We start from the raw sequence: 27987 nt of genomic DNA on the forward strand, positions 1-27987 counted from the left end.
AGAGGAAATGCGCCAGGCTCCATTTTAATTGGATAATTGGAGAAAGAAAGTTAGTAGCATTTGTGAGCAATGTCACATGAACCTAATTGCTAAATTCCTGGCTTTGCTTACATGGGTTTGTTTTCTTTTAATTTTGCTGCTTCCAAAAAAAAAAAAAAATAAATAAAATAAAATAAAAATGCAATGCAACTCCTTCAATCTTTTTGGAATTCTGCATGGTTGAACATTTGAAATGAGTTTGTGCATCACCCCCAGGCACTGATTCAGACTCGATTGGGGCAAAGCAGACTCCATGTGCTTATTTTTATACACGTCATTTGGGAAGTTATATAGCCAAAGGAACAGAAAATGTGTTGCTCCGCTGCCAAATTATCACATATCCCTCGATCAGAACGGGAGGTGATCCTAATCAACAAGTGGTGTGACCTCGGTGCGATGGCAATGTCAGGTCAGCTCGGGGAGCAAGGAGACAGATCTAAATACAAATAGGGAGAGAGACAGAGAGAAAGAAAGAAACAACCAACAATCCTTATAATTATCATCATCTGCTGCTTTTCCCTCTTCTGGCAAAGAAACACTCCATCCATTTGCAGAAATCGCCTGCGGAAACGTTACATCAAAACTAATCACAACGATTAAAATCAGCTTTTCTGTGCAAGAGGAAAGTAAAAAGCAAGTTGGAGGCTGGAATGAGACTGTTTTTTCCACCAAAAAAAAAAAAATCGGAAAAAAAAATTACACGCGATATATGTATATATATACATATATATATATGCACGTTTCGAAGGAGATCAATTTAATGCCCGTGTGATCAGTTAATTTAATTTAACTTTTATTTCGGAGATTGATTCAGACTGGAGGTAGAGACATGAGCTAATTGTATCCTGATCCTTGCCTTGAGGGGTTTCAAAGCCCTGGAGCAACTATTCTCTGTATTTTGCTCTGTCTACCTTAGCCAAGCTATTGCATTTCTCTCTGGTGTAGCGAGGAGAGCAGACCGCTGCCGGGAGAGAGAAATATCGGAAGTGTGAGTTGGGGGGGGGGGGGAAGGGGAGAAAAAAAAAAAAAAAAAAGGAGGGAAAAAAAAAAAAAGAAAAAAAAAAGAGGGACACTTTGGAGGCTCCGATGTTCCAGGTAAGGGCTGCTCGGGATTGTTGTTGTTTGCAGCGGAGGGTGCGGAGGGACTCGGGCGCCGCTCGCTTCCACGCATGTGCCGGGCGCTCGCACCCCGCGCGGGGACGCGGCGCGGCCGTCTCACCCGCCGCGCTCCCCCGCGCAACTCGCGCCCCCGCGCAGCGCAGCGCCGCGGGGAGGCGGGGAGGGAGGGAAGGATGGAGAGGGAAGAAGGGGGGGGCCTCGCGGCGGCGGCGGCGGCGGCGGCGGGCGGGGGGGGGCTCCTCCTTTCCCCACCGCCTCTCCGAGGAGGGCGGGGGGGAAGGAATGGAAGAGGGGGAATTATTTCATTTAAATTTTAATATTTTCACGCGGGGGGTGCGCGGCAGGCATTGTTCTCCGGCGGGCTGCAGGAGGGGGCCGCCATTGTGTGTGTGTGTGCGTGTGTGTGTGTGTGTGCGGGAGCCGGAGGCACCTTCCCCCCGACACGCGCGCCGCACCTCATCTCACCCCCGCGCCGCCGTCCCTCCGCGGTGCATCCCCTCCGGAGCACCCCGCGGGGCCCTTTGTTGCCGGGGCGGCGAGACAGGCTCGGCCCCAGGGCCCTTCCCCCAACACGGCCCCGGGGGGTAGGCGGCGGGGCCGCGAGAACGGAGGGGATTGAGGTCCCCGAGCGTCCGGCTCCGCTCCCCCGGTGTCCCGGTAGAAAGAGAGCAGCGGTTTGATCTTAAAAAAAAACCAAAAATAAATAATAAAAAAAATAATAAAGCCGTTCGCCGCCTGTTTTCAATCAACGAGATACAAGTTTATTCGAGAATGCCCCGCGGGCAGCGAGCGTGCTGGGATTGTTCGGGCAAATGAAAAAAATGGGCGAAACGCCTCTACCTTCCCAGCGGCGGGGACAGCCCGGCTGCGTCCCCGCAGGGCGGTGGGGAAGGGACGCTTCCCCCCGCCGCAGCGCGAGCATCGCCCAGCGTGCGGGGGACGGCGGCGGACTGCCGGCTGGATGCCTTATGTTGGTTCTTAGGTTCGCCCGAAACGCGACTTTCCGTCTCCCTGGGGGCTCGGGGGTGCGCGGAGCTCCGCGCTGAGGCCGAGATAGGACTCGGGATAAGCCGAGGAAGTTGGTGTTTCGCTGACCGAACCGTCAGAAAGTGGAACTTTAATTGATGCCGATCGGGTTAAGCCGCGCCCGTGCGAGGATGCTCGCGAAGTAGTTGGGAAGCACTGAGCGAAACTTCCCGTCGCGTATTCAAAATGACTGCAGTGGTTGGGATGTGCGAGCCCCGAGCGCGGCACGCAGCTGTAGCACACGCTAGAGGTCCCTCTCACCGCTGTCAGGCACCGGGGTGCTCCCAGGTTGGGGCTTTCTCCCGGTTTCGCTGCTGAAACAGCGCGGGCTGTGGCTGCGAACGGGAGCGCTCCTCAAACGGCAGCGAGGAAACGGGCGGCTGTCAGTGTGCGGGTACCGTGGCTGTTTGGGTCGCCCGAGCTCCGAAAAACGAATGCGAGCGGAGCCAATGGCACTGCGTGCCGCATGGGTTGTCTCGCATGAGGTATCTTTGCAGTTTGTTGTTGTTGGGGCCGAAGTCCGAATTTGATCCTTGGTTTTCTCAAATGAATCCTGTGATGGAATTAACGCCTGAGTAAGGACTTCAGCCTACAGTTTGAGAGTTCTAAAAGCGAAATATGCAAGCGAGTGAAAATACTTGAATTAAGAATAGTCTGTAAAGGAGGTGGAGGTGACTAAAAACGGCTGAGCCCATGCAGTTTCCACCTCCAGAGAGTGCCATAGAACTAACCAGTCCCCCCAGCCTTCGTGTGTTACAAGCAGCATTATCACCATTTTACGGATGGAGAAGCTGAGAAATAAAAAGAAGGTCACTGACTTGCCTGGAGCCATATAGCAAATAAAAGATAGATCTGGAATCAGCTAGGACAGATTTAGATCTCTTGCGGATTTGCACTGTTGTAACCATTGATTTCAGTGGAATTCTCCCAGATATCATTCAGATTCAGACCTTAACGTGTTGCTCTGTCCCTTAGAAACCGCCACCATTTAAAGTTCCATTTTAAACATGATTGAATTAGATGCCAAAATTTCGGAGGAATGTTTGGTGTACATCTGCTATTCAGAAGACAAATTTATTGCAAAACTTTAGAACTGTGTTTTCTCTCCATTCTTTTGTTGTTGTTGTTCATCTGTCACATCAGCATAGTTCCCTGGTTGATGTTTGGTATTGTTTCTTTAATGAACAATTTCCTTGTGCCTGGTGCAGCTTTTGTTGCTGCCCTCCAAGAAGCACTACTTACCAGATGCCTCCTTCCTTTTGAGGCTGAGAACAACCTGTGAGCAAATGGTTTCACATGAGGGGAACTCATGGGTCTTGCTCATGCAGAAATGAAAAACTGACTGACTATCAGGGATCAAAAAGCCACCCTTTCCCCTGCGTCATGGGTAGAAGACCTGCATATATAGGCTCTTTATTGGATTAAGCCAAGTTTATGTATGGAGAAAATGTAACCTGAAAGGAAATATTCACTGTTTATAACAAATGTGAGGACATTATTCAAAGCGGGGTCTCTCGCAGTGAACAAAATATCCTATCTGCCATTCACAGTCAGGCAGAATTTCACATGAGCCCATCTGGGAAGGAAAGATATTTCTGTTTTCTGTATCCTGCCTTCTTTAGAAACATTTAGAGGATACCAGAAAACAGACAGAAACACACAGATTGTGATTATGGCGCTTTGCTGCTCATTTGTTAACGTTGTGCTGGTGTGTGTGAACTGCTACCACTAAAATAATACAGGGTTCTTGCTTTTGTGTATCTAGTCATCAGCTGGGTTTTGGAAGGTGCTGATGCTTCAGGGAGCCCATAGGCACTCACTGTTGCAAGCACTCCTGCAGCAAGGATTAGACCCCCACCTTTCAGTGTGAGGCAGCAGGCACTGAGCTTGGTGAAACTGTTTTCCCCCCACTCCTGAGTTTGAGCCTATATATTTAGGAAGTTGAAGACACTTGAGTGGGAGCTACCTTCACAGAATGTGTGTGAGTTGTTTAAGATCGTACACCGATTCCCAAGCTGAGTTTTAAATTCCAGAGCTTTTGCCCCCTTTTTACATTCTGTGCAGTAAGCTCCTGTGCCTCACTTGCAATATGTGTTCAACTCTTCGCTGGTACCAGAGGAAAAATCATGATGCTCAGAAGCAAATTTTAGTGGAGATGCCTGCTGTTACTTATTTTGGACCCTTCTACACTACTGCACTGGAGCCAAGTTGGATCTCCTTCCAGGAAATAAATTTAGTTAGTTGTTGTTGTTTTTATGACAGAAACATAACTCCTGCTCTAAATGGAATCTCTTCTGTTGGTCCACATTGCACTTATGTTTTCTTTTTACAGCCTGGATAAAATTCATCTCTGGTATAGTTCCATCGACTTCTGTGTTGTTTCACAAAGAATTAATTTGCCTTACTGTGTTAAAATACAGATTTCTGTGTCCTACTTTCCACAGAATAGAAATTCCTTCTTTTTTTTTTTTTTCTTCTGATTGAAATCAAACAGTGTGAAACTCAGACCTTCATTTTTATTTTGTCCACTTCACTACTTGTGCAGGCAGAAGTATCTCTCCTTTTCTTTTTTCTCTAGTAAATTATGTTCATAGAATCATAGAATGGCCTGGGTTTAAAAAGACCATGATGATCATGTAGTTTCAACCCCCCTGCAATGAGCAGGGTTGCCAACCACTAGACCAGGCTGCCCAGAGGCATGTATTGCATGTATTTATACACTTAGAGAATGTTTATGGGTGGGGGGAGGCAGTAACTACTATCTTCCTAGCTGATAATACCTTCAGCATTTTTTTTAAATGTACATGAAAGCCATGAGCACATTCCAAATTGATGATGTGTGTTGTAGTTTTAATAATCTCGAGTTGTCTGCTGTGAATTTTAATCGGGCTTTTGATCCAGAAATCAAATAAACAATATCCCATGCCCAACTGAATCAAAGTGGATGCTGGTACATTCTCAGTTGCGTTAAGCCCATATTTGTGATAAGAACTGCTCACCCTACAACCTTCTCCTGATGGCTGCTCATATGGCTGGCTGCCCCACCAGCAGTGGAAGTTCCCAGCTTGTTGTGGTTGGCAGGTTAGCGCAAATGTGGCTTTGCAGGTGGTTTATGAGTAGCTGAGGCATACGAGTGAGGGATACAAACCTTAAAGGTGCTTGTTTGGGCAAAGGGCAGCCCATCCTTGCAAATTATGTAGTGGCTTTACTCACCTGGCTTTCCTTGCTCGTACTGAGTGTAATGAGTGTACTACTCATAAGAAACAGACTTTTGAGGAAGGGAAAAAAAAGTAGCACTGCACAAGGAGGTTGTCTTTCCTTCCTGTCCTGTCCCCTTCTAAGAAGGGAAGGATTTCTCTCTCACCCAGGCTTTCTACTTGTGATTCTAAGGTGAGACCTGTACAGCTATGGTTATTTGCTCTCAGCCAGCCCTGCTGGTTCAGTTCTGCTCCAGACCTTGGAATTGGTGTAAGCCTCTATGGGATTTCCTTTATTTTCATGCTAATAATTCAGAATGACTGACTGGGTATCTAGCATGCGGGACTGTGACTGGTAGTACGTAAACTCAGGCATATGCCTATTCCTATCCCATCTCTGTGTGAATATGGTGGCCTCTGCCAGACACATACCCGGTGTGGGGACTGAATTATCTCATGCTGCTGTAATACATGTGCTAGACTTCATCTGTCATAGCTTTTAGTTTAGAAGTATGAAACCCCATTGGTACTTGGCTGGACTAGAAATTATGGGTAGTTGTCTCAGGAGAGTCAATTCCAGCAGAAATATTAATACTTCAGTTTAAGGCACAGGTGAAATTTAATCTAGAGCAGAATGCACGACTCAGAGCATCTGTCTTCTAGAACAATGAACTTGGGCTGGAACCAGGGCTAAAAGGATGACTAGGGAGTGGAGTGAAAGGAGATTTAAAGGAACTTGAATGTCTATCTTAGCAGAGCATAGTTTAGAAAGAGATATGACTGTTCTTTATAAATATACACAAGTTGTAAATCCCAGAGAAAAATATCTGCTCAGGCAAAGTGGTGATAAATGTGGACATAAAGAAAGCAATTGTTTCCAAGAATGCTTTCTGACACAAAACCTGGAGTATGTTATTGGAAGTGAGATACCCTTGAATTGAGTGATGCGTTGAACATGTGTTTAAACCTGAGCTGCTTGAAGAATATTTACAAAGAATGCCAACTCTTTATGTTGGTGAGCTCACCTGCACAGTCCCAGTAGTCTATGGCTGACTCACTCTTTTCATCAACAGTTCTGTCAGTAGAAAAAAGCTTAATTTTCTCAAGTAAAAATACATTTTACTTTTAAAAAATCAAATCTGTTTAAAAGCAGATGTGGTGGGATTCTTTTACAAAACTGAAACCAGAGATTTCTCACAACTAGCAACCACAATTTATTTTATTTTGAACTTCAGTTAAATAAAAATTTGAAGAAGACCATATGACAGAAAAACGAAAAAGTATCTGATTTTTTTTTCACAGGAATAAAGTCCTCAATCATTGTCTGTTATTCTGATCAATAAAAAATTTGGATGTTTGTCCATGAGAGGAATTTTTGATTGCCATGTATGTAGATCCATCATTGCTTCTCTGTTCCAGCTGTAAAATTATTTCTCTCTCTGTAGTTCTTTTTTTTTTTTTTTTCAAGTAAACCATTAATGTTTATTGTTCTCTGATTTACTTACTGACATTCACTTTGTTGTGAATTCACTTTCTCACCTCATTCATCCCCCCAGGAGCTGGATTCAGTGTTCCTTGTGGGTCCTTTCCAACTCTGGATGTTCTATGTTTCTATAATTAATATTCATCATGCTCTATGTCAGTGAAAGGAGGACTTAAAAAAGAAACTACGCAAAGAGCCTTTTTCTCTTTTCCTCACCTTCTTACAAGGACTTAAAAACATCCTCCTCATCATCTGATCACCCTGCAAACTTTCTACATGCTAGTTTACCTGTATACCCAGCTTACAGATCCTGCTGGGGAAGGACCACCTCTCCTGCTATAGCAGAACACTGCAGTTATTCAACAAGTAATTAATAATAGTAGCTCCTGCTATCATTGCCAGAGGAGCAGAGGGAAGAGTGGAAAGGCAAATGCTGAGAACATATAAATAGCTGTTGGAAACCAAAGCGTTCAGAAGCTGTTACAATTGCTCAGAGTTAAGGCAAAGTACTCTTACGAAATAAGAACAGCAGTATTTCCCTGTGTGATCTGAACTTGGAGGTAGCATTAGATAGAAGAGGAGCTGTGCATCTCGTGTCTTGTAAAAGAAATGCAGGCCCACCAGCATGATCAAGGGCTGAAGGTAAGAGTGCCATGGTCACCAGACAGAGGGGGAAGGGCTGAAGCAGGGTCTCTGACTAAAATAATGATGCCTCTCTCTATGAGGAGTGCTTCTTTCCAAGTAATGCAAGGAATTAACTTGAAGGTTTAGTTAAGACACCTTCCTAAATGAGATCAATGTTCCATCCATCCATTCAGCATTGGGACCCATGCTGAGTAATTCAAGTCATTGTCATTTCCGTAACCCATTACATACTCATTAAACCAAACACTTTTCTAAACATTGAAGGGTGATGCTGGGGATCACTGACATAAGGTGAATACAGACCTTCCTAGCTTGCTATTGATAGGCAAACTTGAGATCATTTATATACAGCAGCCTGATTCATCCTAAATGGAATAGTAGGAAAATGGCCAGGTGGGCCTTATGGTCTGTATTGGAGGGGACTTTATGGGTGATGTCAAGGCACCTGAACCAGTGCCTGTGGGTAAAGTAATGAAGACCACTGCACTACTAAAGGCAGACTAGGTCAACAGAGAAGGGTTAGCACTGTAATCACAGAAAAAAAAAAAGAGCTTACCGATGTGGGGAAGTTTAGGGAGAGCCCTGAAGAAAATGCAGCACCACTGTGGGGCTTTAAAGAGAGTCAGAAGAGACACCTGAACTGTTAGATCTAGTGGCTTCATTGTGTGTAGACAAACAAAAGGGCTGATGAACACCCTGGATGTCCAGGAAATAATCACTGCTGAGGCCCTGATGGGATCTCATATAGATCCACAGCTCAGCTCTGGAGAAAGAGGGAAAGAGCAGTAAAGTTGGAAGTGTCTGCACACGTGAGCTGAGGGGAAAAGAAACAGACAGCACAGCCTTCCTGACCCTAAGCTTTTTCTTGTATTGGCCCATGTGTACAAGGGCAGTTTGGGATTCCTGGAGGCAAGATGAGAATATCGTTTTGCCTGTTAGCAGGGCTGAGTGTCAAAGGCTGCTCTGATGAACAGGATTCCTGAAAAGTGTGTAGGCTGGTCTGCTCCCATTTGGGGGACATATGAAAAATCAGCTGCTGCCTTTCCTGGACTTTCGCACTCAGGCAGGTGACACTCAGTTGGAGAACATGAAGAGTTAGGTCTTTCTTGGGGGATGGTTCTTCCAGAAGAAAAATGGAGTTTTGAAGAAGTAGTTTCTTGAGCTCAAAGATCTTCTGTATTTATAACTAGCTATAACCATTCCTTTTTTTCTTAATCTTACTGAACAATTTACATCAATATCCTGCAACTGAGAGTTCCATAGGTTGCTTAGAGATAAGCTGGAAAGTGATATCCTTATCCATCTATAGGCTAATGCTGCTTTAAGTTCAATTAGGTGCCCTCTTGTTTTATGAAGGGCATCTGATTTCTCCTTCACACCATTCATTACTTTCTATACCTCAATTCTATCATCTTTTACCGTTTTCCTTTCTAAATGAAATGGTCTTAATCTTTTTGTTTAGAAATACCCCCACACGTCTCTAATCATTTTTGTTGCCTCTGGCTGTCTAGCGTGGCTATCTAGTACTCCCATCATTGCAACTCACTAGATCTTTTAAAGTGAGTTCCAAAGTCATCAGCATGAAGGAGACTGAAGGATGGTTTTGTGGCTAAGGTACATCGCCAGGAGTCCAAAGTCCTGCTTCCACCTCTCCTACCCCATGACCCTGTGCTAATCACTCAGCAGCAGAGATCTGCAGTTTCCCTTTTAGTCCCAGGGAATGAGGCTGGGAATTTTCAAGTAAAATATATGTTTCTCTACGCCTGGATGGAAATTATTATAGAAGCACAGCCGTAATACATGTAGTAGTTTGGATTGTTTTTCCACAATGCAGTTGCATGTGTGTTGAAATTTTTAACATCTCCCTAATTGTTTGATTGCACAGTGCCTGACTGTTTTCTGTTTGTTACACTGCTCTGACATTGGGTTCCAAACAAATTCAATTAAGTCATTTCTCTTTGTTATTTTATGGTGAACTTCGTATGGAAAGTATGAGTTACAAATGGTTTGGGCCAGAGAGACACATGGCTTTCATGTGTTCCTGGGGACTTGGAAAGCCAGCACAGTTCTGCTGAAAGTGAAAAACAGAATCAAATTCCGGCCTCTTACATGCAAGACGGCCCAATTCTTGAAGGTGCTGGGCACCCCACACTCCCACTTGGACTTCATGTGTATAGTTTCAAGACTAAGGTACATTTGCAAGTAGGCTTGGCTGTTACATATTTTCTGTCACACACCTAGTGCTCTCCAAAAGTCCATGTCAGGTCTGGTGACTTCTGTGGTTTTCTGTGTCATTGGTGTCCCCTCATTTCTGGCGTGAGGGATCCGAGGTGTACCCTGCTATTACAACCCATGCTCCAAAGAAACTTACAAGCAAACATTTCCAAATGTCAACTCGTCACAAAACGATCATGGCTCAAGTACTGAGAATGATCTTGGAGGTGTCTGCTATTAAATCCACTTTTTTCTTTTTTCTTTTTTCTTTTTTCTTTTTTCTTTTTTCTTTTTTCTTTTTTCTTTTTTCTTTTTTCTTTTTTCTTTTTTCTTTTTTCTTTTTTCTTTTTTCTTTTTTCTTTTTTCTTTTTTTTTTTTTTTTAATTTTTTGGCCACAAAAGGTGCTTAAGAGGATACACTTCCTTGATAGGATGCTACTCCAGCAGAATAGCAAAAGCAAGCTGCTCAGATATTTATGGTGCAAAACCAGGGAAATCTAAATTCTGCGTTAAGCTGTATTTTTTCCTCTGGTTGTTATCCTCTTAGCCTCATACCTCTCTCCCTTACCTTGATGTCCACCTCTCCTTTTCTGAGCATGTAGTAAGGTTCTGCTCCCATGTATACCCTGGGTTGCACTGCCTTCTGATGCTGACTGGCTAAAGCCTCTGCTCATATTCCCGTGCAGGCGCTGCGTTGTTCAGTTCTTTTCAGGTCTTTTGGGGAAAGAATCAGTCCTATAAGACCCTCTTGATAACCCTGGCTGTGTTAATAGGCCTGTTTGTGTAATTAAGGGTAATGCAGCAGAGCTCAGGGATTTTGTTGTATCAAGAATCTTTCAGCTTTAAGAGAGGAAAAGGGTGGTTTGGCCTTTGGTAGGGCTTGGAGGGTTTTGTTTCCCTTATGCCTTATAGCTGGCATTTTGTCAGAGCTTTCTGCTTGCTAGCATTCCCACGACATATGAACATGCTCAAAGAAAAATTTCCTGTGAGAAATCACTGGGCTTCATTAGATTTTCAGAGTTCAGAGCTGTGATCCTCTTTACCCCTCTCCGGTAGCTGGCCTTGCCAGATTCTGACTGCTTATATGAACATTTGATAAATCTCACTGTGGACTACATTTGCTCTTTCACCCGAGCAGTTATCACACACATTTCCCTAACACTTTAAAATTATGCCTGCCAAACATTTTCTGATGTAAAGTTAAAAGTCATCTATTACTGAAGTGATTTTTCAGCCCTCCTGGGCATGTTTTTCTTCCCTTTTTTTTCCCCTTGTGTAGTTCAGATAGTTTCAAGCTCTTTTAAACAGGCTGCCAAGGGTCAGTTTCAAAATACATATCTTTTTTAAAAATTTTCTCTGCCCTAAAAATACATTGGTGCTTTTCTTTTCTTTTACAAATCTCCTTTTAAAGCCAAGGTCTAATAAATGTAATGTCACCATGCTGCACGACTTCAGCTACCTGCAGCCAAGTAAATCCCACACCATGGTGGGGAAGTAAAAGAAACTGTCCAAACTGACCTTCGCTACGCAATGGCAACCGTCACCTCCAAATCAGGTATGTGGCTTGAAGGGTGTCTCAGCTCCTGCCTGGCTGCTGTGCATCAGAGGGCACTGGGTTCTTGCCCAGGGCCCATCTGGGATGTGGCTGTAGCAGGCATCCAGATGGGAAACACTCCAAGCTCCCCCATTGGACCTGGTTGCAGCTTTGCAGCCCAGTGATTTGGTGTCATTTATGGCCAACCTCCATATGCAAACTCTTTGGTCATATTCAGAGCCTTACCTGACCCTTTCCTTGTTTTTCCTCTTTTTCTCTTCCTGCATGATAATACTCTTGTTTTCAGTGTGAGGAAGGCTAGTTGTTAGTTTTTTCCTTACCATTATGCCCCTTCTCAGTGCTCTTGGCGTTTTTGTTTAAATGCCTTTTTTTTTCTTTTCCCCCCTTAGGTTTCAAAGCTGATTGAAACTGATTAAAGCAGTTTGTTCTACCATGGCAAGGAGATGTTAAAACAAAGCATGTGCGTCTGATGGTTTTAAACCAGAATTTTTTCTTGCAGTTTTCCCAGTTTCTATGTTTAATAAACACAGTGAAACAGGATCATGGAGCAAAAAGAAAACAGAGCAGCCCCTCCATTCCTGGAGAATGCCATCCTGATAACACATCCAGCTTTTTTTCCAAAACGCTGCCAGTGCTTTTGAACTTATTGAAACATGTTCCAGCATCAAGCAGTCTGACCAATCTTACTTTGTCATTTCCCCCTCAAAGTGCTTTGGCAGCACTTTTATTTGAAATTGCATTTGCCACTTGTTTGTGTCACAGCTGTGTTTCATGCAGGATCTGGAAGTATAAAAGCTTGTGCCAGCCTTAAACAAAGAAGCTAACACAGATATCTCCCACCCCGGCTCGGAACGAGAAACCCAAAACATAATACAAAGCCTTACAGGGTGGAGAACAAAATCTACCAGGCAGCTAACAATTAAATTATATTGTAGTTAAAGTATAATCTTTTACATTTCTTGCATTTGGAAGGAATAGAGGGTTGGAAAGAAGTACAGAAGAGGAAACTAATCAGAAGTGAAGACATCACAATCCTTAGCCTCTGCATGGAACTACTTAAGCATACCATAATTGCATCACAGAAGGTATGCATACCCTGAAACCAAAAAGGAAGCAGGAAGGCAAGAAAAAACAAACACAGTACGATGAACCAAACAGGTAACCTTCAGGAAAAGGAAATCTAGCCCTGACTAACCCAACAGAAAGGAACGTAAACTGGCAAGAAAGAGTGAAAGATGGGAAACAGGAGGACTGGGAGGAAATTTTAAAAGCAAGCAGACATATTTCTAGAAACAAATGAGAAATACTAATATGTAAAAGAGAGTTGGTAGACTTGCTAGCAGAGGCTATTCAAAAATGGTAAGTGTATCACAGAGCCTACATTGTGTCCTCCTGTTAGTCTTTACTCGTTGGAAATATATTCACTCTTTACATATTTTATTTAATTACTAAAGGTAAGGGCCTATCAAACATTGGGGTACCACAAGAGAAGCTTCAGGACTGACGTGCTAAAGGAACAAACCTCCCAGAGCAGATGGCATTAATCAAGGCTGAGAGCTGTTAAGAAAATCATGCAGTGTTCCCTTAGAAATTGACTACTCTGCTATACCAAATAAATGGAACATTTCAAGCATTTTGCTTTACAACTGAGATCATCTCAGCCTAATGAAAAAGAAGAAAGGGTGAATTAGTGAGGTACAAAACCTGCAGATGAGCTGAATGTTAGATGTTGTAGAATGAGTAGAGGAAAAGCATATCTCTCCTAATTTCCTAACAGATCCTTGAAGTCTCTCGGTGAAGCCATGGATTAAACAGAACCATTTAACATAAATATTAGGGAAAATAATTTCCATAAAAATTTGTGAAACTATGCGATAGTTTTTCTCACAAGATGAGAAAAATGTTATAGCTATGAAAAATCTAGCAGCCAGGAGGTAAGGTGCAAACTTCTGCCTCGTATATGATTTGAAATAGAAAGCAAATATCGTCAGAATGAAAAGTGAAAGGGCAGTGAGGTTAGGAAGGATGGCAGCAGAATACCCCCAGATAGACCCTTAGGGTAGTCTTTAATACTTTGATCAGTTATCTGAACAATAAAGCGGGGTGTTTGGATGTAATAAAATCAAAAATGTCTGTTCCTTTGGGCAGTCAGGGCAAGACAAGACTGAGAACTTGGGGACCCAAATACAGCGCTGTGAGGAGGAAGATGAAATTCATTTTGCTTCTTTGATGACACAGAAAGTGACAAATGTGAGAAGGAATATTCTGAGTTCTCCACATATGCCATCAGGTTACGGAAAATGTCTAAAAGCTTTATTTCATGTGTCACATGCAGTGTGTGGCTGCTAAAGGCAGCGCTGCAGCAGCGGGGTGCAGCAGGCAGCATGCAGGGCTCCTGGAGGAGCCTCTCAACTCCTTCTCTGGAGGTGGGGATCTCCCAACACAAAGCTGGGGAAAAGTATGTGTAGCAGCACTAGTATTGCTACTGAGGTTTTGTTCACCTGGGTGCTTCTTCTGAAACATGTATTTTTGGAAAATCCAACACACAATGCTAGAGAAAACTACAACAGCAGCAGACACTTTATAAATTTCTAGCAAAATTTGTGAAAGGCATTCTAGGCTATCGGGTATTTATAACAAAAGAAAATCTTGTGCTGACATTTTCAATATAGGACAGAATAACCCAAGTTTAGTATATGTGAAAGCACAATCTATTCCCACATCCCTCCTTTATCTATCTATCTATCTATCTATCTATCTATCTATCTATCTATCTATCTATCTATCTGTTTATTTAGGTTTCCAGTGCAAAACTGAAATCCATCCATGAAGTGCTGATCATCCCACACATTGCTAGTATGCTTCACATTGGTATTTAGTGCTCTACAGTAAAGCTGTGATGCATTTTTTAAGGAGAACAGTGCTGGAGCCTTTCATACCATTTATCTACAAAAACTATTAAATTTTGTGATCTAAAGGATTTTTCCACTCTTATGTATTTTCATTCCCTTGTTCCTGTAGTGATCAAATTCTGCTGCAAAATTACCGTTCAGTTCAGTATGCGCCTATATGATTTTTTTTTTTTCATTTCTGGAGTGGGCAAGAAAGAAATGGAGAGACACTTGAATGAGGAGAAATTCTAGTTTGAGGAAATGAGCAGGGCATGATGAAAGCAGAGTAAGCTCCTTTCATCTTACAGCATTTATGGGATGTGAGGATTACAAGTTTCTTGTGAACAAGTAGAGTTCAGAATACTCTTATTGGTAGTTTTGCAGGTAGGAGCACTTCAGGGTTCAAGAGTCACCCAGGGAAATTATAGAGAAGGAAATAATTTAGAGGAGAAACTAAAGTTTATTGTGACACAAATGACAGTGGAGAAAAGGAAAATAAATTTCACTCACGCATACTGTACATGCTTCAGTCTGCAAGATAAGAAATAATAACACACAGCCCTTCTGCCAGACTTGATCTACAAATAAAAAGGATTAAATTCCTATGCTTCTCCCTGGTACTGGAGTGGCAGTATAGGTAAAATATTGGTGACTTCAGAATGATATTGCAGAACTATGACATTTTTCTGTGGTTTAAGTAAACAGAAATTAGAGCCATATTTTGTTCTTTTTAGTCAGTGTCCCCAGTGGATGCTTCTGTTCTGGCTCATCCAGAGTATTTTCTAGGAAACTGCATTTGAAAGCCTAGTATTTGATCTGTGGTTTTGTCTAACAGGATTGATAATGTTAAAAGCAGAATGACAAACTTGGGAGAGTGCCAAGGTGGCCTTACATGGGCTGCTAGAAAATGAAAAGCATGCAATATATGATGAACTTCTGACCAAACCTTTCACAGAGGCTTCTAGGGTAATACCTATTGCTATATGTATGTAAGAAGGTGAGGGGAAAAAAGAGAGCAGCCAGATTGTGACTGTCTCTTCTGTTCGCAAAGGCAGATCATATAATCCCCATGGTGGGTGCATGTCTTTAAATATATTCAGAGTATTAAAGAAATGGACATTGGTGTCTGCCAGCCACAAAATGGCAATCAGACTGTTCAGAGCATCCTTCAGTGTCTCAGGGTTTCAGCGGAGGTGCTCAAAGCCTGACAAGATCAGACATGCTGGACAAAACCTGCCATATTTAGCTACGTATGAAGAGTTCCCCCCTTTCCTCCTCCATTACATTTGTAAATAAATGTTCTGCTGAAGGTTTTAGTAAGTGCTGTCTATCACTTGTTGGATCTGCAGACTGGATCAGATTAAAACTGATCGGCAAATAGGAAGTGCAGCTGTGTCTTGGGAAGGTGGAAGTCACTGTCCCAAAGCGAAGAGCCAAATACCGGTTCAGAAGCTAAAATAGAGCAGTTGAGCATTCCCTAGGCACATATGGAGGAGAAAAGGGTTGCTCAGTACACCATGCATTTATGAATAAGTATGAGTAGGCAGTAAGGCAGAGATAAGTGTTTTTGTGCTTTATTCTGGGTAAATTCAGTGAAGCAGGCTCCCAGAGGACACAGGTTTACCTGAAGAAGCAGCCTTGGAAACTGTGAACATTCTGTTCCCATTGTGCTCAGGAGAATATGTATCTTCTGCAATGGGTAGATGACACAAAAGGTTAATTTAAAACTATGATCATTTGAATGGAATAACCACAAAGAAAGATAGTGATAGTAATAATAATGGCAGTCTCTTCAGTAGCAGCAGATTTCAAAGTCTCTAACAAATGAGGTGTGGAGCTTGGATGCATTTTGCAGAGAAGGAAACTGCTGCCCAGAAGATAGAGTGGCCTATCCAAATTCAGCTGGGGGCATCTGGCTCAGTCAGGAGGAGAAACCAGAGTACCAGCCCAAAGGGGAATGCTCTCCCAAAGCGTATAGAACCAAGGAGAAACAGGAGCAAGGTCTCCGTGTACCTTTATTCATTCTTTGTTTAGAATATTAGTACCTGCATTTTTTTAAAGACAAGGTTTTAATTAATTACTGAGCAGTTACTCTACAGGGTGAAAACATACACTTGAACAAGCCTCTCCTGCCAACTTTGCCCAACATTGACTCACTTACACTTGTTGGATGAGCGCCACAGATCAGTCCCCAAAATGATACCAAATTTGACACCACAAAAGAAACTTACCACACTGCAGAGGAGAATTGCTCCCAAAGCAACATTGCCTAAATACCAGATTGCTCAGGTTCTTGGTAGAAGAGACCTGCACAGGACATAGAAAACCCTGCAGTTCCTACCACTACCTGCTGAAATCTTTCCATCTCTTTTTAACAGTCTTACCTAATATTTCAGCACGGCTGAAAAAGGATACAGAAATAACTGGCTACAGTTAGGGTGGGATGGGATGATGGAATCCTCTCCTCAGAAGAGTTTTTACTACGCCTTCCTGTATAGAGTGTAGTAAATAGGGGGGTGGGGGGGACAAAATGTCATGTTAATTGTATGAGTCTGACACATGGCTAGTTGGTGAAGTCCTCCTGTTGAGCTACAAGGTTTCTAAACTCCTTTTCAGGGAGGAATCTAGGTGTGTCTAGGCCCAGTCTTTCTCTCAGACTTGGTCAACAGTTTATGTCAGAGGGATTTTGTGCATAGCCACTTATCGGAATCAACATTTGCCTGTCGGAGGCCTCTCAAGGACTTTCTCTGAGATAGATTTTACAAAGTTAGTGGTAGATTTTTGGTAATGGTAGGTTTTTGAGACAACAGATATAACAGATTTGGAATTGTCATTAATAAATGCACTAGCTACATTAGTTCTAAATTTTATGAGGCTAGTCAGTAGTTAATTAAGCTATATTAACAATTTATCATTCACAAAGTAGCAGAGGTGCAATTTCTTACTAAAAGAGGCAACCCTGCTAATAGGCAGTGAGAATGAGACAGATCCACGAATCCACTCAAGTCAATGGAGTGTCTACTTTTAATGCAAGGGACCTGCTTTATACTGCTGGTGAGATGGAAGTCACATGTTGTGTGTTGATAGGCATCTAGTGAGGCTTCTTGTGTTGTTAAATGAAGTCTGGTATAGAGGTCTGAGTGAAGTGAAGTGAGTGTCTGCTCTTTCGCCTTCACTGAAACAACATTGGGTTGTGAAGTCACCACCTTGCCCCAAGCATCACTCAGACCATGGGTGTCCAACCTTTTGGCTTGTGTGGGCCACAGTGAGTAAAGAGGAATTGTCTTGGGCCATATATACGCAGGGTGCTCTAAAAGTAATGCCTTCTATTTGTTTCCATTGAAATGACAGCAAAGTGAACAATAACAGTGTTTGAGCAAATTCTCAGCTACAAAATACTATTTTTCAACATAGTCAATACCATTAGCTGTGCAAAGCTTGTAAAAATCTGTGCCAGTGGAGGTGGCTCACTGTTGATGTTATTGCTGCTGAAATGTACCACCCACTGCTTCACTGTGCTCATATCCACTGTTTGGTCCCTATAAACATTCAGCAAGTATCAATGAATGTCAACAAGTGCTATTTTTTCTATATGCTGGAATTCAGTGACACTCTATTGCTTCATACACGCTTCTGTGTCAGATGCCATTTTGTCAGACTGCCCCTCTGCTGCCGTCTGTCACACAGCAACAAAATGTAATGGGATACTGGTGGGAAGATTCATCCTGTACTACCATATCACCAACATCCACCTCTGACAGTGTGAGCCAAATTAATAAAACAGGAGGCATTACTTTTGGAACAGCTCTCATTAAATATATAGTATAATTGATGTATATAAGTAATAGATTTTTTTGGATTAAAACATATACAAATGAGAGCAACAAAAACATAAAACTTGTGGGATATGTGACCTTGTTTTTGTGAAACTAATACATCACTCTGGTTCAATGGCAGTGGCTTAGTGAACTTTCTTAGTGAGCTCTCAAGGTGTTACTCAGAGGTTTTTGAAGAAATTTTACTCTTCACGCACTTCATCCTTCAAAAGAGTTGTTCACAAATGTACATGCTGACCAAAAGTGATAACGATAATAAGGCATGACTGTGAAGTCAGGGATATTTCTCTCTAGTAAGAGAGGGATTATAAAGCTCTAATCAAAGTTTTGATTGCAGCTTTATACATTCCATTAATATGTTTATGTTGACAGAAAATGAAGTTGCAAATAAACAAAAAATTTGATGATTTTTTTTCAGACGTGTTCTCAAGTTCCTTTGTGGAAAGGGATAACGGCGCAGCATATTCTTTGCTGTTTGCAGATCTATGTTTAGCCAAGTGTATCTAAGTGCATAACTTTATTGGCCATGACTTGAGCTTACACCATGCTGTGCCCCATGCCCTGGTTTCAGCCCAGTTGGGGCTCACAGCACACCAAGGTTTGGTTGGTGCTGAAGGGCTGGGCCAGGCCATTCAGTAGGAAAAGCCGCTGCCATGATGGCACAGGGCAGGGGGTGGATGCTCTGCCAGGTGGGTTGGGCTTCATGCAAGTTGTGTTCTGCAGGTTGGACGTAGCTGACACTGTTGCTACGGTCATCGAGCCATGTTGGAGTGTGAAACAATGTACCTCCACATCTGTCTGCTGCTTTGGTCAGATAAGCAAATTTCTCCCATGTTTGCTCAAGTCCAGTGCAAGATAAGCACATTGATTAAATCACATTCTTTCTCCGTTTGGACTCATCAATTCTCTGCCAACTTATGGTCACACTGTATTTTGATACCTGGTAGTTTCCTGTACGTATGTATGTGAAGGTGAAAAGCTTGGATACTTACAAAGTCTGAAGACTTTGCAGGTTTGATAGATGGCCTAGGGAAACTGTGCTTTCTTGATCACTCGCCAAGTCTCTAGCATGAGATGACCACCTGAGCCAGATTAGCTCCTCAGGAGGTCTGGAGCATCCATAATTGGCACAACAAAGTTTAGATGAAAGAGATGTCTTTGCAAGCCTCGTTTGACTTCATCCAAAGCAATGGTCTTAAGTTTGACCTGCTGAGTGTCTTATTCTGGAATATTTAGTGTTTTTGTAGTGTTCTGCTGCAGTTGTATGGAATGAGCATTTAGCTCTTTCACAAATGACGCATTGAATGACTTGAATCAGACACCCATTTCAGTTTGGTTTAAGTGACTATCCCAGTATCATAGCATAGGAACTTTGTGGCACAAACAAGGCTAGAATCAAAAGATGAATCCTGAGCTCCAGGCAAGTCTACAGACAAACTGTCAGACTACAGATGTCTATTCAATGAGTTCCATTCATCCTGGGTACTGAATAAGGCAAAGGCCCTGTAGAAAAGAGAGAATGTGATTAGATCATTAAGTGCAGAAGAAAATGTGGCAGTAGGAAGAAGAAGCATGGCCACACTGTCTTTAACTAATGAAGAAACTGTTTTATGGTAGATGTGGCTGTATGGAAGACCTCAACAGTGGATGATTTGCATTAATGTTAAACCCTTAGTTTGTTGAGCAGATGTACCATATTCCAGTTGGTTTCCATAAATCCTCAACACGTTAAAGTCAGGATCCATTCTACGATCAAAGCTGAATCATATTCCTGCTGCCTTATCTCCTTCTCTCTATTTAAATGTGCCTGTATGATCACACAAGGTAGGCTTGAACTCAAATACCAAGGCACTGAATGTAACATAAAGGTTGATCAGAAATTGTACACATTTTTATTGTTCTGTAAGGTCTTTGCTTTTCATCTCTATGTAATCTTGAAAATACAGTCTTTCAAAATCCTTACAGCATATCTGTGTATCTCTGCATTTTAGAGAAACCCTGGCACTACGTCCATAAAGTGCATGAGCTAATCTGTGTTAATAGTTAACTGACTGCAGAACAAAGGCATGTGAATACAAATTCTTTGTGGATATTGGACCTCATTATTTTGTTCCTGTTGAAGCAGTGACCTCACCTTTTAGGCTTGTATAGTCTTAGTGTTGTCTAACACCATGGAAATTGAGGTACTGGATGTTTTAAAGCATGGCTATTGATTTCTGTATGCATTAATAAGTGTTTTTTTGTTTGGTTGGGGTTTTTTTGTTTTTGGTTTTTTTTTTACATCACATGGATTTGTAACACAGTTTGCAACATGTCACTCCAATTTTTGAGTCCGAAGACAGGCTCAGTGATGAATCCCAGAAAAAAAGGAGTGATATCCATTTGTAGCTGCATGGAGCTTTGAATGATGGTGGTGGTCTCATAAGAAATGTGACTTGTGGAGGTCGTGTTCACAGCAATGCACAAGACTTTATCAGTACCATCGTAGATCAGAATAAAATTAAAACTCTTCCCATTTAAAAATCACATTAATTAAATTGTCAGTGTTAAGCCAGTTCTGAAATGGTATGAGAAGCCTGTGAACAGAGAAAGGAAGGAGCATGAGAGGTTGTTTGGAGGTCTGTAGTTGGCCATTTTGTATTAGTTGTTGGGCAGATTGTTGCAACTTCATGTAGTAAATTATTTGTGACAGTTACGTCTGATGAAGTCTTGGAGAGACAAAGGAAAATAAGCTGAAGAGGAAGTAAAAATAGGGAAAATGAGGCAGATGAGAATGAATTTGAGAATTAGTTGACTTACAATATATGTGAGAATTGTCAGTTAGATGTCCCTGGACTGCATAGAGCCTAAGTCAGGGTGCAAATTCTGGGGCCCCCAACACTACAAGGACATTGAGCAGGTCCAGAGGAGGGCCACAAAGATGATCAGAGGGCTGGAGCATCTCCTCTGCGGGGAAAGGCTGAGAGAGCTGGGGCTCTTTAGTGTGCAGGAGAGGCTCTGGGGGACCTTGTAGTGGCCTTCTAGTACCTGAAGGGGGCCTACAGGAAAGCTGGGGAGGGACTTCTTGTAAGGGCGTGTAGCAACAGAATGAGGGGAACTGGCTTCAAAATGGAAGAGGATAGATGTAGTCTAGACATGAGGAAGAAATTCTTAACTGTGAGGGTGGTGTGACACTGGAACAGGTTGTCCAGAGAGGTTGTAGGTGCCCCATTCAGGGCCAGGCTGGATGGGGCTTTGAGAAACACAATCTAGAGGGAAGTGTCCCTGCCTATAGCATGCGGGTTGGAACTGGATTTTCAAATGTTTTCCATCAATGCAGTGTCCTTCCCATGGCTGTCCCCAAAGCCAGCTGTCTACTCACACTCATCTAACAGCCGTTCAGCAGCCCTCAGAAGTGACAGAGGAAGGGACATTGGAAGCAGTGGATTCTGTGGCTCAAAAGATTAATTTCCCCTTCATTTAAACATTTATCTTTTTTACAGTTGTAAGGATGACTGCTCAAATGTTCTTAATTGTGTCTGCTTGCCTGATGGGAAATGTGCAAGAGCATTTGGGGTCTGTGGCTTTGGTACATGGCAAATGGCAATTAACAGAACAAAATCTGCCTCTGGCAAATTAACCTTGCACAGATTCTAGAGACTTTTTTCCATCAGTTTTGTTTTTAGATGTTTTTATTTGCTGAAGCCCAGGAAATTGAGGTTATAATTTCAAAATGTATGTTGGGTTGGAGTCCTTCTTGCCTGTCAGGTGCGTGTATTTGCTAGCCCTCCTTTCCCACTCATATTTGCCTAGGTATTGGCCTGCATCCTTTAGTGTGTATTGCCTCTGATGTCTGACTCATTATGGCAACAGAAGTGCTGATGCCAGGCCCAGAAGCAGTACTTAAAAACCTGCTCCTTCAAGCTCAAAGCTAACCCAGTTTGTGGCAAATGGAAGAAATGCAATCATTTGGCACCTTGTCCATGCATCAGATCTGAAACATGGGACATTTCTCCTCTGCTTTTTCTGTTTGACTGGGTTGTCATAAAGTGCTAACTCTGGTGAGTGGAGTTTAATGCTTTGGAAGGAAATGACTGGCTTATTGCATTCTTTTTTGGGTTGCCAAGCATCTTCCCCCACCTCACTCCCCGCTATACTCTGTCTTATATCCAGGAATGAAGAAAAATCTCAGGTTTCAAAGGAGGGAAACAATGTTTTTTAGCCCTTATGTTTGGGATGGAGGGGGAATGGATTGGGCAGCAGGAGAAGAGGAAGGCGGAATAGGACATAAAAACAGACAAAATGCAATCTGAAGGTTCAAAACAAGAAGATAAGTGAATTCCCTCAAACAATCTGCTTTAAAAAAAAATAATGATCAAGTTTTTGTTTTCTTTTCCTTGTGCTTTGTTTGGGAACATCTTGTGGTTATGTGTACTTGAGGCTGGCAAGGCCTGGGCTCTGTTGTACCCAAACACTTGCAATGACACAGACTGAAAGCATAGATGTTCCCTACATGTATCTGTAGAGATCAGCGCTGGCAGACTGCCGTGGTGCCATCATGTTTCTTCCATGTCATATGCCAAGGTGAGGAGGTAGAAACTCCCAAGGAGGCTGGCAGGGTTACACAGAAAACAGAAGAGTTTGGAACAGGAGGTGATGATCATCCTGTCCTTCCCATAAATACCAGCATTATGATCATTTGTTTGAATGACCCCAACAGTGGAGCTGGGGATTCTCCCTGAGAAGTGTTTCTCATAGAAGAATACCAGCAGAAAGGAGAGTGCCAGGCACACAACTTTTGTCAGCTATTTGTACCAGTGTAGCACCTGACTGCTGAGAGTGAGAGTCAGGAGAAAAAGCTCAAGGAGTCTAAGATGAATTTGTCCACAGTCGTGTTTAATTGGAGTGAACAATTGGAAACTGGTAGGTTTCATGCCTCTTTGGGGGTTGCAAAAAAAGAAGATCAAGGACCATTGAAACCAGGCTTCATGCTCACTTTTGGGACAGAGCTGCCCTGTCTGCCAGCAATGATTTTTGCCTGGCCTCTGTGAGATGTCTTCCATTTTGCACTGCCCTAGAGCCCTCTTCTGTGTTCCAAGGGGAGATTCTGTATTGCCTTTTTAGGCACAGCAAATTTACCGTGGCTTTGGTGGGACACCAGTGGTTTGACATGAGTTGAGATTTTAAGCATAGCTGTCCAGAGGTTCTAGCAATTCAGGAAGAACCCAGAGCAGCAGATTGTCATGGGGATAAAACCACCTCAGCCAGAGCCCTAAGAAATGAGATTTGTTCCTGCTGTTTACCAAGGGACTGTCACTTCTGGAAAAGGAGGAATCAGATCCTGTCTCTTGCCAGCTGTGGGATGGAGGAAGCCTGGCTCTGTGGCACCTTTCTTCTGGCTCTGTCACATCTGCCCCCACTCCCCTCCCTCCTCTCTGTCAAATGGCACTGAAACCTGTTCATCGCTGCCACATCACTGGGGCAGTGAAGTTCAAATTCAGTGGTGCTACTGAGAAGCCTTTACCCGTACGGAGCTCACAAATACATCTGAATGTACCTATGTATCATCAGTGGTATAGGAATTCTCCCACATTGACTCATTCTGTACACTAGGACAGCTGATGGGAAAAAAATACAGGCAGACAGACCTCATCTTCTATTAAGTGCTCCTTAGGAAAGTATTGGATGAATGTCACACAGTCTGACAAAAGGATGGGTTTGGGGCCATAAGGTTTCAGATAACTGCTAACAGGCTTGTGTGACATGCAGGGACTGTTGGAGTAAAACACAACCCGAAGAAGAGCAGTTTCAGAATTACTTAATGTTCTGTTGTGGTCCAGCATTAGCCCTTGCTTACTCCTGTCGTTCATCCTTGTTTCACCTTCTTTTCCCTGGCTGATCTAAAACAGCCCTCGCATCATGGTTTCAGATCTTCTCTGATAGGACTGGGATAGTGGTTCAAAAGATCAAGAGAGGATGATATTGAAGCAAAAGCCATCTGTTTGATCTCAGTTTCTGGTGGGTTATTTTGTTTGTTTGATTGATTGATTGATTGATTGATCGGTTTTGGGTGGGATTTTCTTTGCTCAAGAGGAATGTCCATGGTGAAATTGTGTTTCCATCTGTTACGCCCTCGCAAGTAATTTTCTGTCAAACTGGTTGTCATGAGTCCAAGCTGGGTTTCCTCTGATAGGGCTGGTTTGCAATCCTGGGAGATTTTCTTCTCTCTTCTAGAACATATTCACGAACCTGTGACTCTTCTTCCCCTTAACAAGGGAACATGAAGATCTCACATATATAATTATGGCACATCAGCAGTCTTGGAATCCTTACTGTTTCCTGAGAATGTCCTTTTAAAAATAAAATAATAAGCTGAGTGACAGCTGACTACATAGAGTAAGGGAGGTTCCAATTTCTCCCAAGAGGAAACTAAGCCAAATCCATGATGCAGATTATTCTACCAGAAAGTCTTCAACTTTGCGCCTAGATTACTAACATGGTCCTCCAAGGTGTACGCATTTTTCAGTGAGGGCAAACAGCATGGCATGAATGAACATGAGGTCTCAGATGACTGCAGAGAGCTGAGATTCAGTTCTCCTTTGCCCAGCCTATTTGCCAAGTCATATTTTGTTGCCAGATTCCTGTGTTAATCCAGAACACAAGGACAGTCCTCATTGTAGGACTCGAAAGAAGAAGGGCAGCCAGTGATGTGAGATTTTCTCTGTTCTTGCTTTTGAAGTGATTCTTGATGTACTGCTTTGCAATATTAGTAATTTCTACATGAGAAATATGTCTTCTGCATTATCTGGCTAATTGTCCTCAAACTCGTTATTCCAACACAATACAGTTACTGCCCAATTCTGTGTACTGGCCTGTTGATTCAGTGACATTTTAGATGCACTTGAGGGAAAAGATCGTTTTCTAGCAGTGTGCAAATCTCTTGTGTCACCCAAATAAGAAGTTTTATTACCTATATTCATTTCAAGTTTCTTGTTTACATTAGTCTATTTTCAGCTTAGTTTATTATTCAATTTTAAAACATATTTGAAGTTGTCACTTTTTATTGTTGACCTTTCATGACACTTTGGCAAAGAAGTTGGAAGGAATAGTTCTCTCTCTGACGTTGAAACAAAAGGTACACCTTTCCTGAGCTGGGCAGAATAATCCAATTGGCATTGCTGAGAACACAGTGAAGCAGTGGGAGTTTTTCTTAGAAGATTTCTAAATGTAGCATCTAGCAAATATGGAGGTACAAAATATGTAACGCCCAGAAAGGCTGTGTTTTCCTGCAATCTTCAACCAGCGTGCCAGAAAGACCAAAGGTCAGGTTTTCAAAAGAATGCTGCATTCACTAATTCTAATTTAATTATCTACATAAGTAGCCATGTTTTCAAATGGCTAAGCACCAAGCAATTCCCATGGAAACTATATCAAGCACAACCCTGTTTAAAACTACAGCTGGTTTAAATTTCTATTCAACTTTTTTTTTTTTTTTTTTTTTTTTTTAATTTGGAGACTTTCTAGAAAACAGCAAACTTATTGGTTCTGAGAAGTGGACATTAGTGTCTTATGGTAGTTCTTTGTGATCCTTTGATTCTTCAAAAATATATTCCCAAAGAGAGAACAAGACGACTGGTGCGTTTGTTTGGAGTTTTCTGTATTTGTTAATATACATACAGAAGCCTAGAGAGAAGAAGAGCTCAGTAACTTAGAGACTTGTCAAGAAACCCAAGGCAAATTACCAGCTCAGCCCTCACAGGCAGATTGGGAAATCCCAGGAGTGCCAACAAGCAGTGTTCAGAATAAGAAATCTATCTTAAAAATCACAGGAATTTCTCCTTTTTGAACTATGCTTCTCCAGCTAATTTCCTAAGTTTAACAGAGCAGTCATTTGAGTCTTCAAACTATTCTTCCAAACATTAATTTTCAAGCCCTCCATTCCAGTATATGGAGGAGGAAGCTTCAGAAATCCTACCATGAGACTGCTTGAATTGGCAATCCTGTTATCAAGATGTTACTGTCAAGGCCAAACTCATAGGAATGACCTTGGAATAAAGGCCCTATTATCTCTCACCAGCTCTTCAAACTATCCCCCAGGAAGCTCCACAATTGGAATGGGATGCTGGGCTGTCTGGAAGGAGATTAAACTGTTCACAGCTGCCTGGGAATTGACAAACTTCCTGTCCTTTATGGTGGAATGCAGCATATTTTCAAGCCAGGTGGAAGATGGCATGCAACGTTCTTATAGGACCTAGAGTTGGCACAAAGAGCAACATTTTCATGTCTGCACATATATCTGAGCTACCAGGGCTCAATAATAATTTTCTGGCAGATTACTCCTGCCCTACAGCAGGTTTCTGTGATCACTAAAGCCAGAATGAAAGCAATGGGTCTGGATTTCACACTTCATATCATTCCACACTGAAGCTTTAATTTTGAAACCTATTTTTTTCTCCTGTGACACAAATCAGCGGGAATGAGTGTGACAACACACAGGTAAACAGCCGAGGAAACTGCGGGGACAGTTCTGTAGCAGACACAGTGATAATGTCATATCTGGGAGGAAATTATTCCGAATAACTTGATAAACCTTTGCCAAAATTGCTAACTGAGAGATTGTACACTGTAAATAGCAAATGAGATCTTGCTTTGTCCAAGGCAAAATAAAAGCTTCTAGTCTTTCCTTGTTTGTTTTCACAACACTCATTGATCCTAAAAAATAGAGTTCTTACTATCAAATAACTACCTGCCCATATTTAAAAAAAATCAAAGTCCATGAATGTGCAAAGGTCCTCTCGGAGGACTCCCTAAATTTTCTTTATTTGATGGCATCTTCTGTTCTGTGGAAAAAAACTGAATTTTAGCCCTGATCATTAAAGAAGGAAAATTTGGACTGTGCGCAGCTTAATCTTTTACAGACTTAAAAAGGCAGGGCTGTTTAGAACAGGAATGGACAGAAATCGTATTGCACTTAAGCATTCTTAGCAGTTGTAGAGGTAATTTTTTGTAATGCAAAATGCTAATAAAAATACTGATGCTCACCAGCTGTAAGAAGGTATTTTTCACCTGCTTTAGTATTGTCTGAATTGAAAACAAGAGAAGTATACACAATGCGTCAGGTTTTTTTCACTTTGTGTGTTTTCTTTGCCTCCTCATGACATGAAAAAAATCATTTCAATTTATATATATATATGTATATATATATATATATATATATATATATATATATATATATATATATATTTCTAGGGTTTACGGTCTGTGACTTAAAATACAGCTTTCTATTACAATTTGCACTTTCGGTTCTCTCCTACTACATGGCCACTGGTTTCAAACCTCAAGGAAAGGTCCTGGCAACATGCTGAAGATTTTACCACAAGTTTCTGTCTGAAATAACACACTCATTTGTGAAAGGGCTTTTGCATAAAGATCAGTCAAATTGAAACAAGTGCGCAGCCAGTTCTGCTCATCTGGTAATATTCTGACCCAGCTCTTTTCTTGATAAAGACTGAAATCACAGACTGAAAGAGGACATGGTACGAGATGGCAGTCAACATTCTATATTTTCTGTCCCTGTATTCTTCTTCCACATGATCCATGAATATATTCCTTTCTTTTCAAACGCTGCTTTATGAGTCAGTGTGATCTGTGATGCCGACCTTACATAGATGGTTCCTGTTCTCACAGGATGACTAGAAGTTCTTAAGCATCTCACACATAGAGAAGGGAATGAGGAATTCCACTAGTAGAGCCAGAAATCTTTGTGTCTAGGTAATGGCTTAAAAGAAGATAGGTGCAAAAATTGCACAAGACAGCTTTGCCAAAATCCTAGCAAACAAAATGTGGGAGAATGAAGAAAGGGGCACAAGAATGAAGCAGTATTTTTTTGTTTTTCTGATGGTAAATTCCTGCTCCAGCAGCAGCAAGGTGGACAGGGTGACAGCCTGCATGGGACTCTGACACTTGTGGTCAGGATAGTGTCACGCTCTGCATGGTTCAGCTGA

At 42.2% G+C, this 27987-nt stretch overlaps 1 protein-coding gene across 1 annotated transcript in view; it reads left to right on the forward strand.

Moving 5' to 3' along the window:
• The first annotated feature begins 1073 nt into the window (after nucleotides 1-1073).
• KCTD1 (potassium channel tetramerization domain containing 1) overlaps nucleotides 1074-27987 on the forward strand; it is a 96463-nt gene continuing 69549 nt past the window's right edge. The window contains exon 1 of the mRNA XM_048940291.1: nucleotides 1074-1134. Within this exon, the coding sequence (XP_048796248.1) occupies nucleotides 1126-1134 (9 nt within the window). The 5' untranslated portion in view covers nucleotides 1074-1125. The remainder of the gene's footprint in view (nucleotides 1135-27987) is intronic.

Source organism: Lagopus muta, chromosome 3 (assembly GCF_023343835.1).
Source record: "Lagopus muta isolate bLagMut1 chromosome 3, bLagMut1 primary, whole genome shotgun sequence".
NCBI classification, from domain to species: domain Eukaryota; kingdom Metazoa; phylum Chordata; class Aves; order Galliformes; family Phasianidae; genus Lagopus; species Lagopus muta.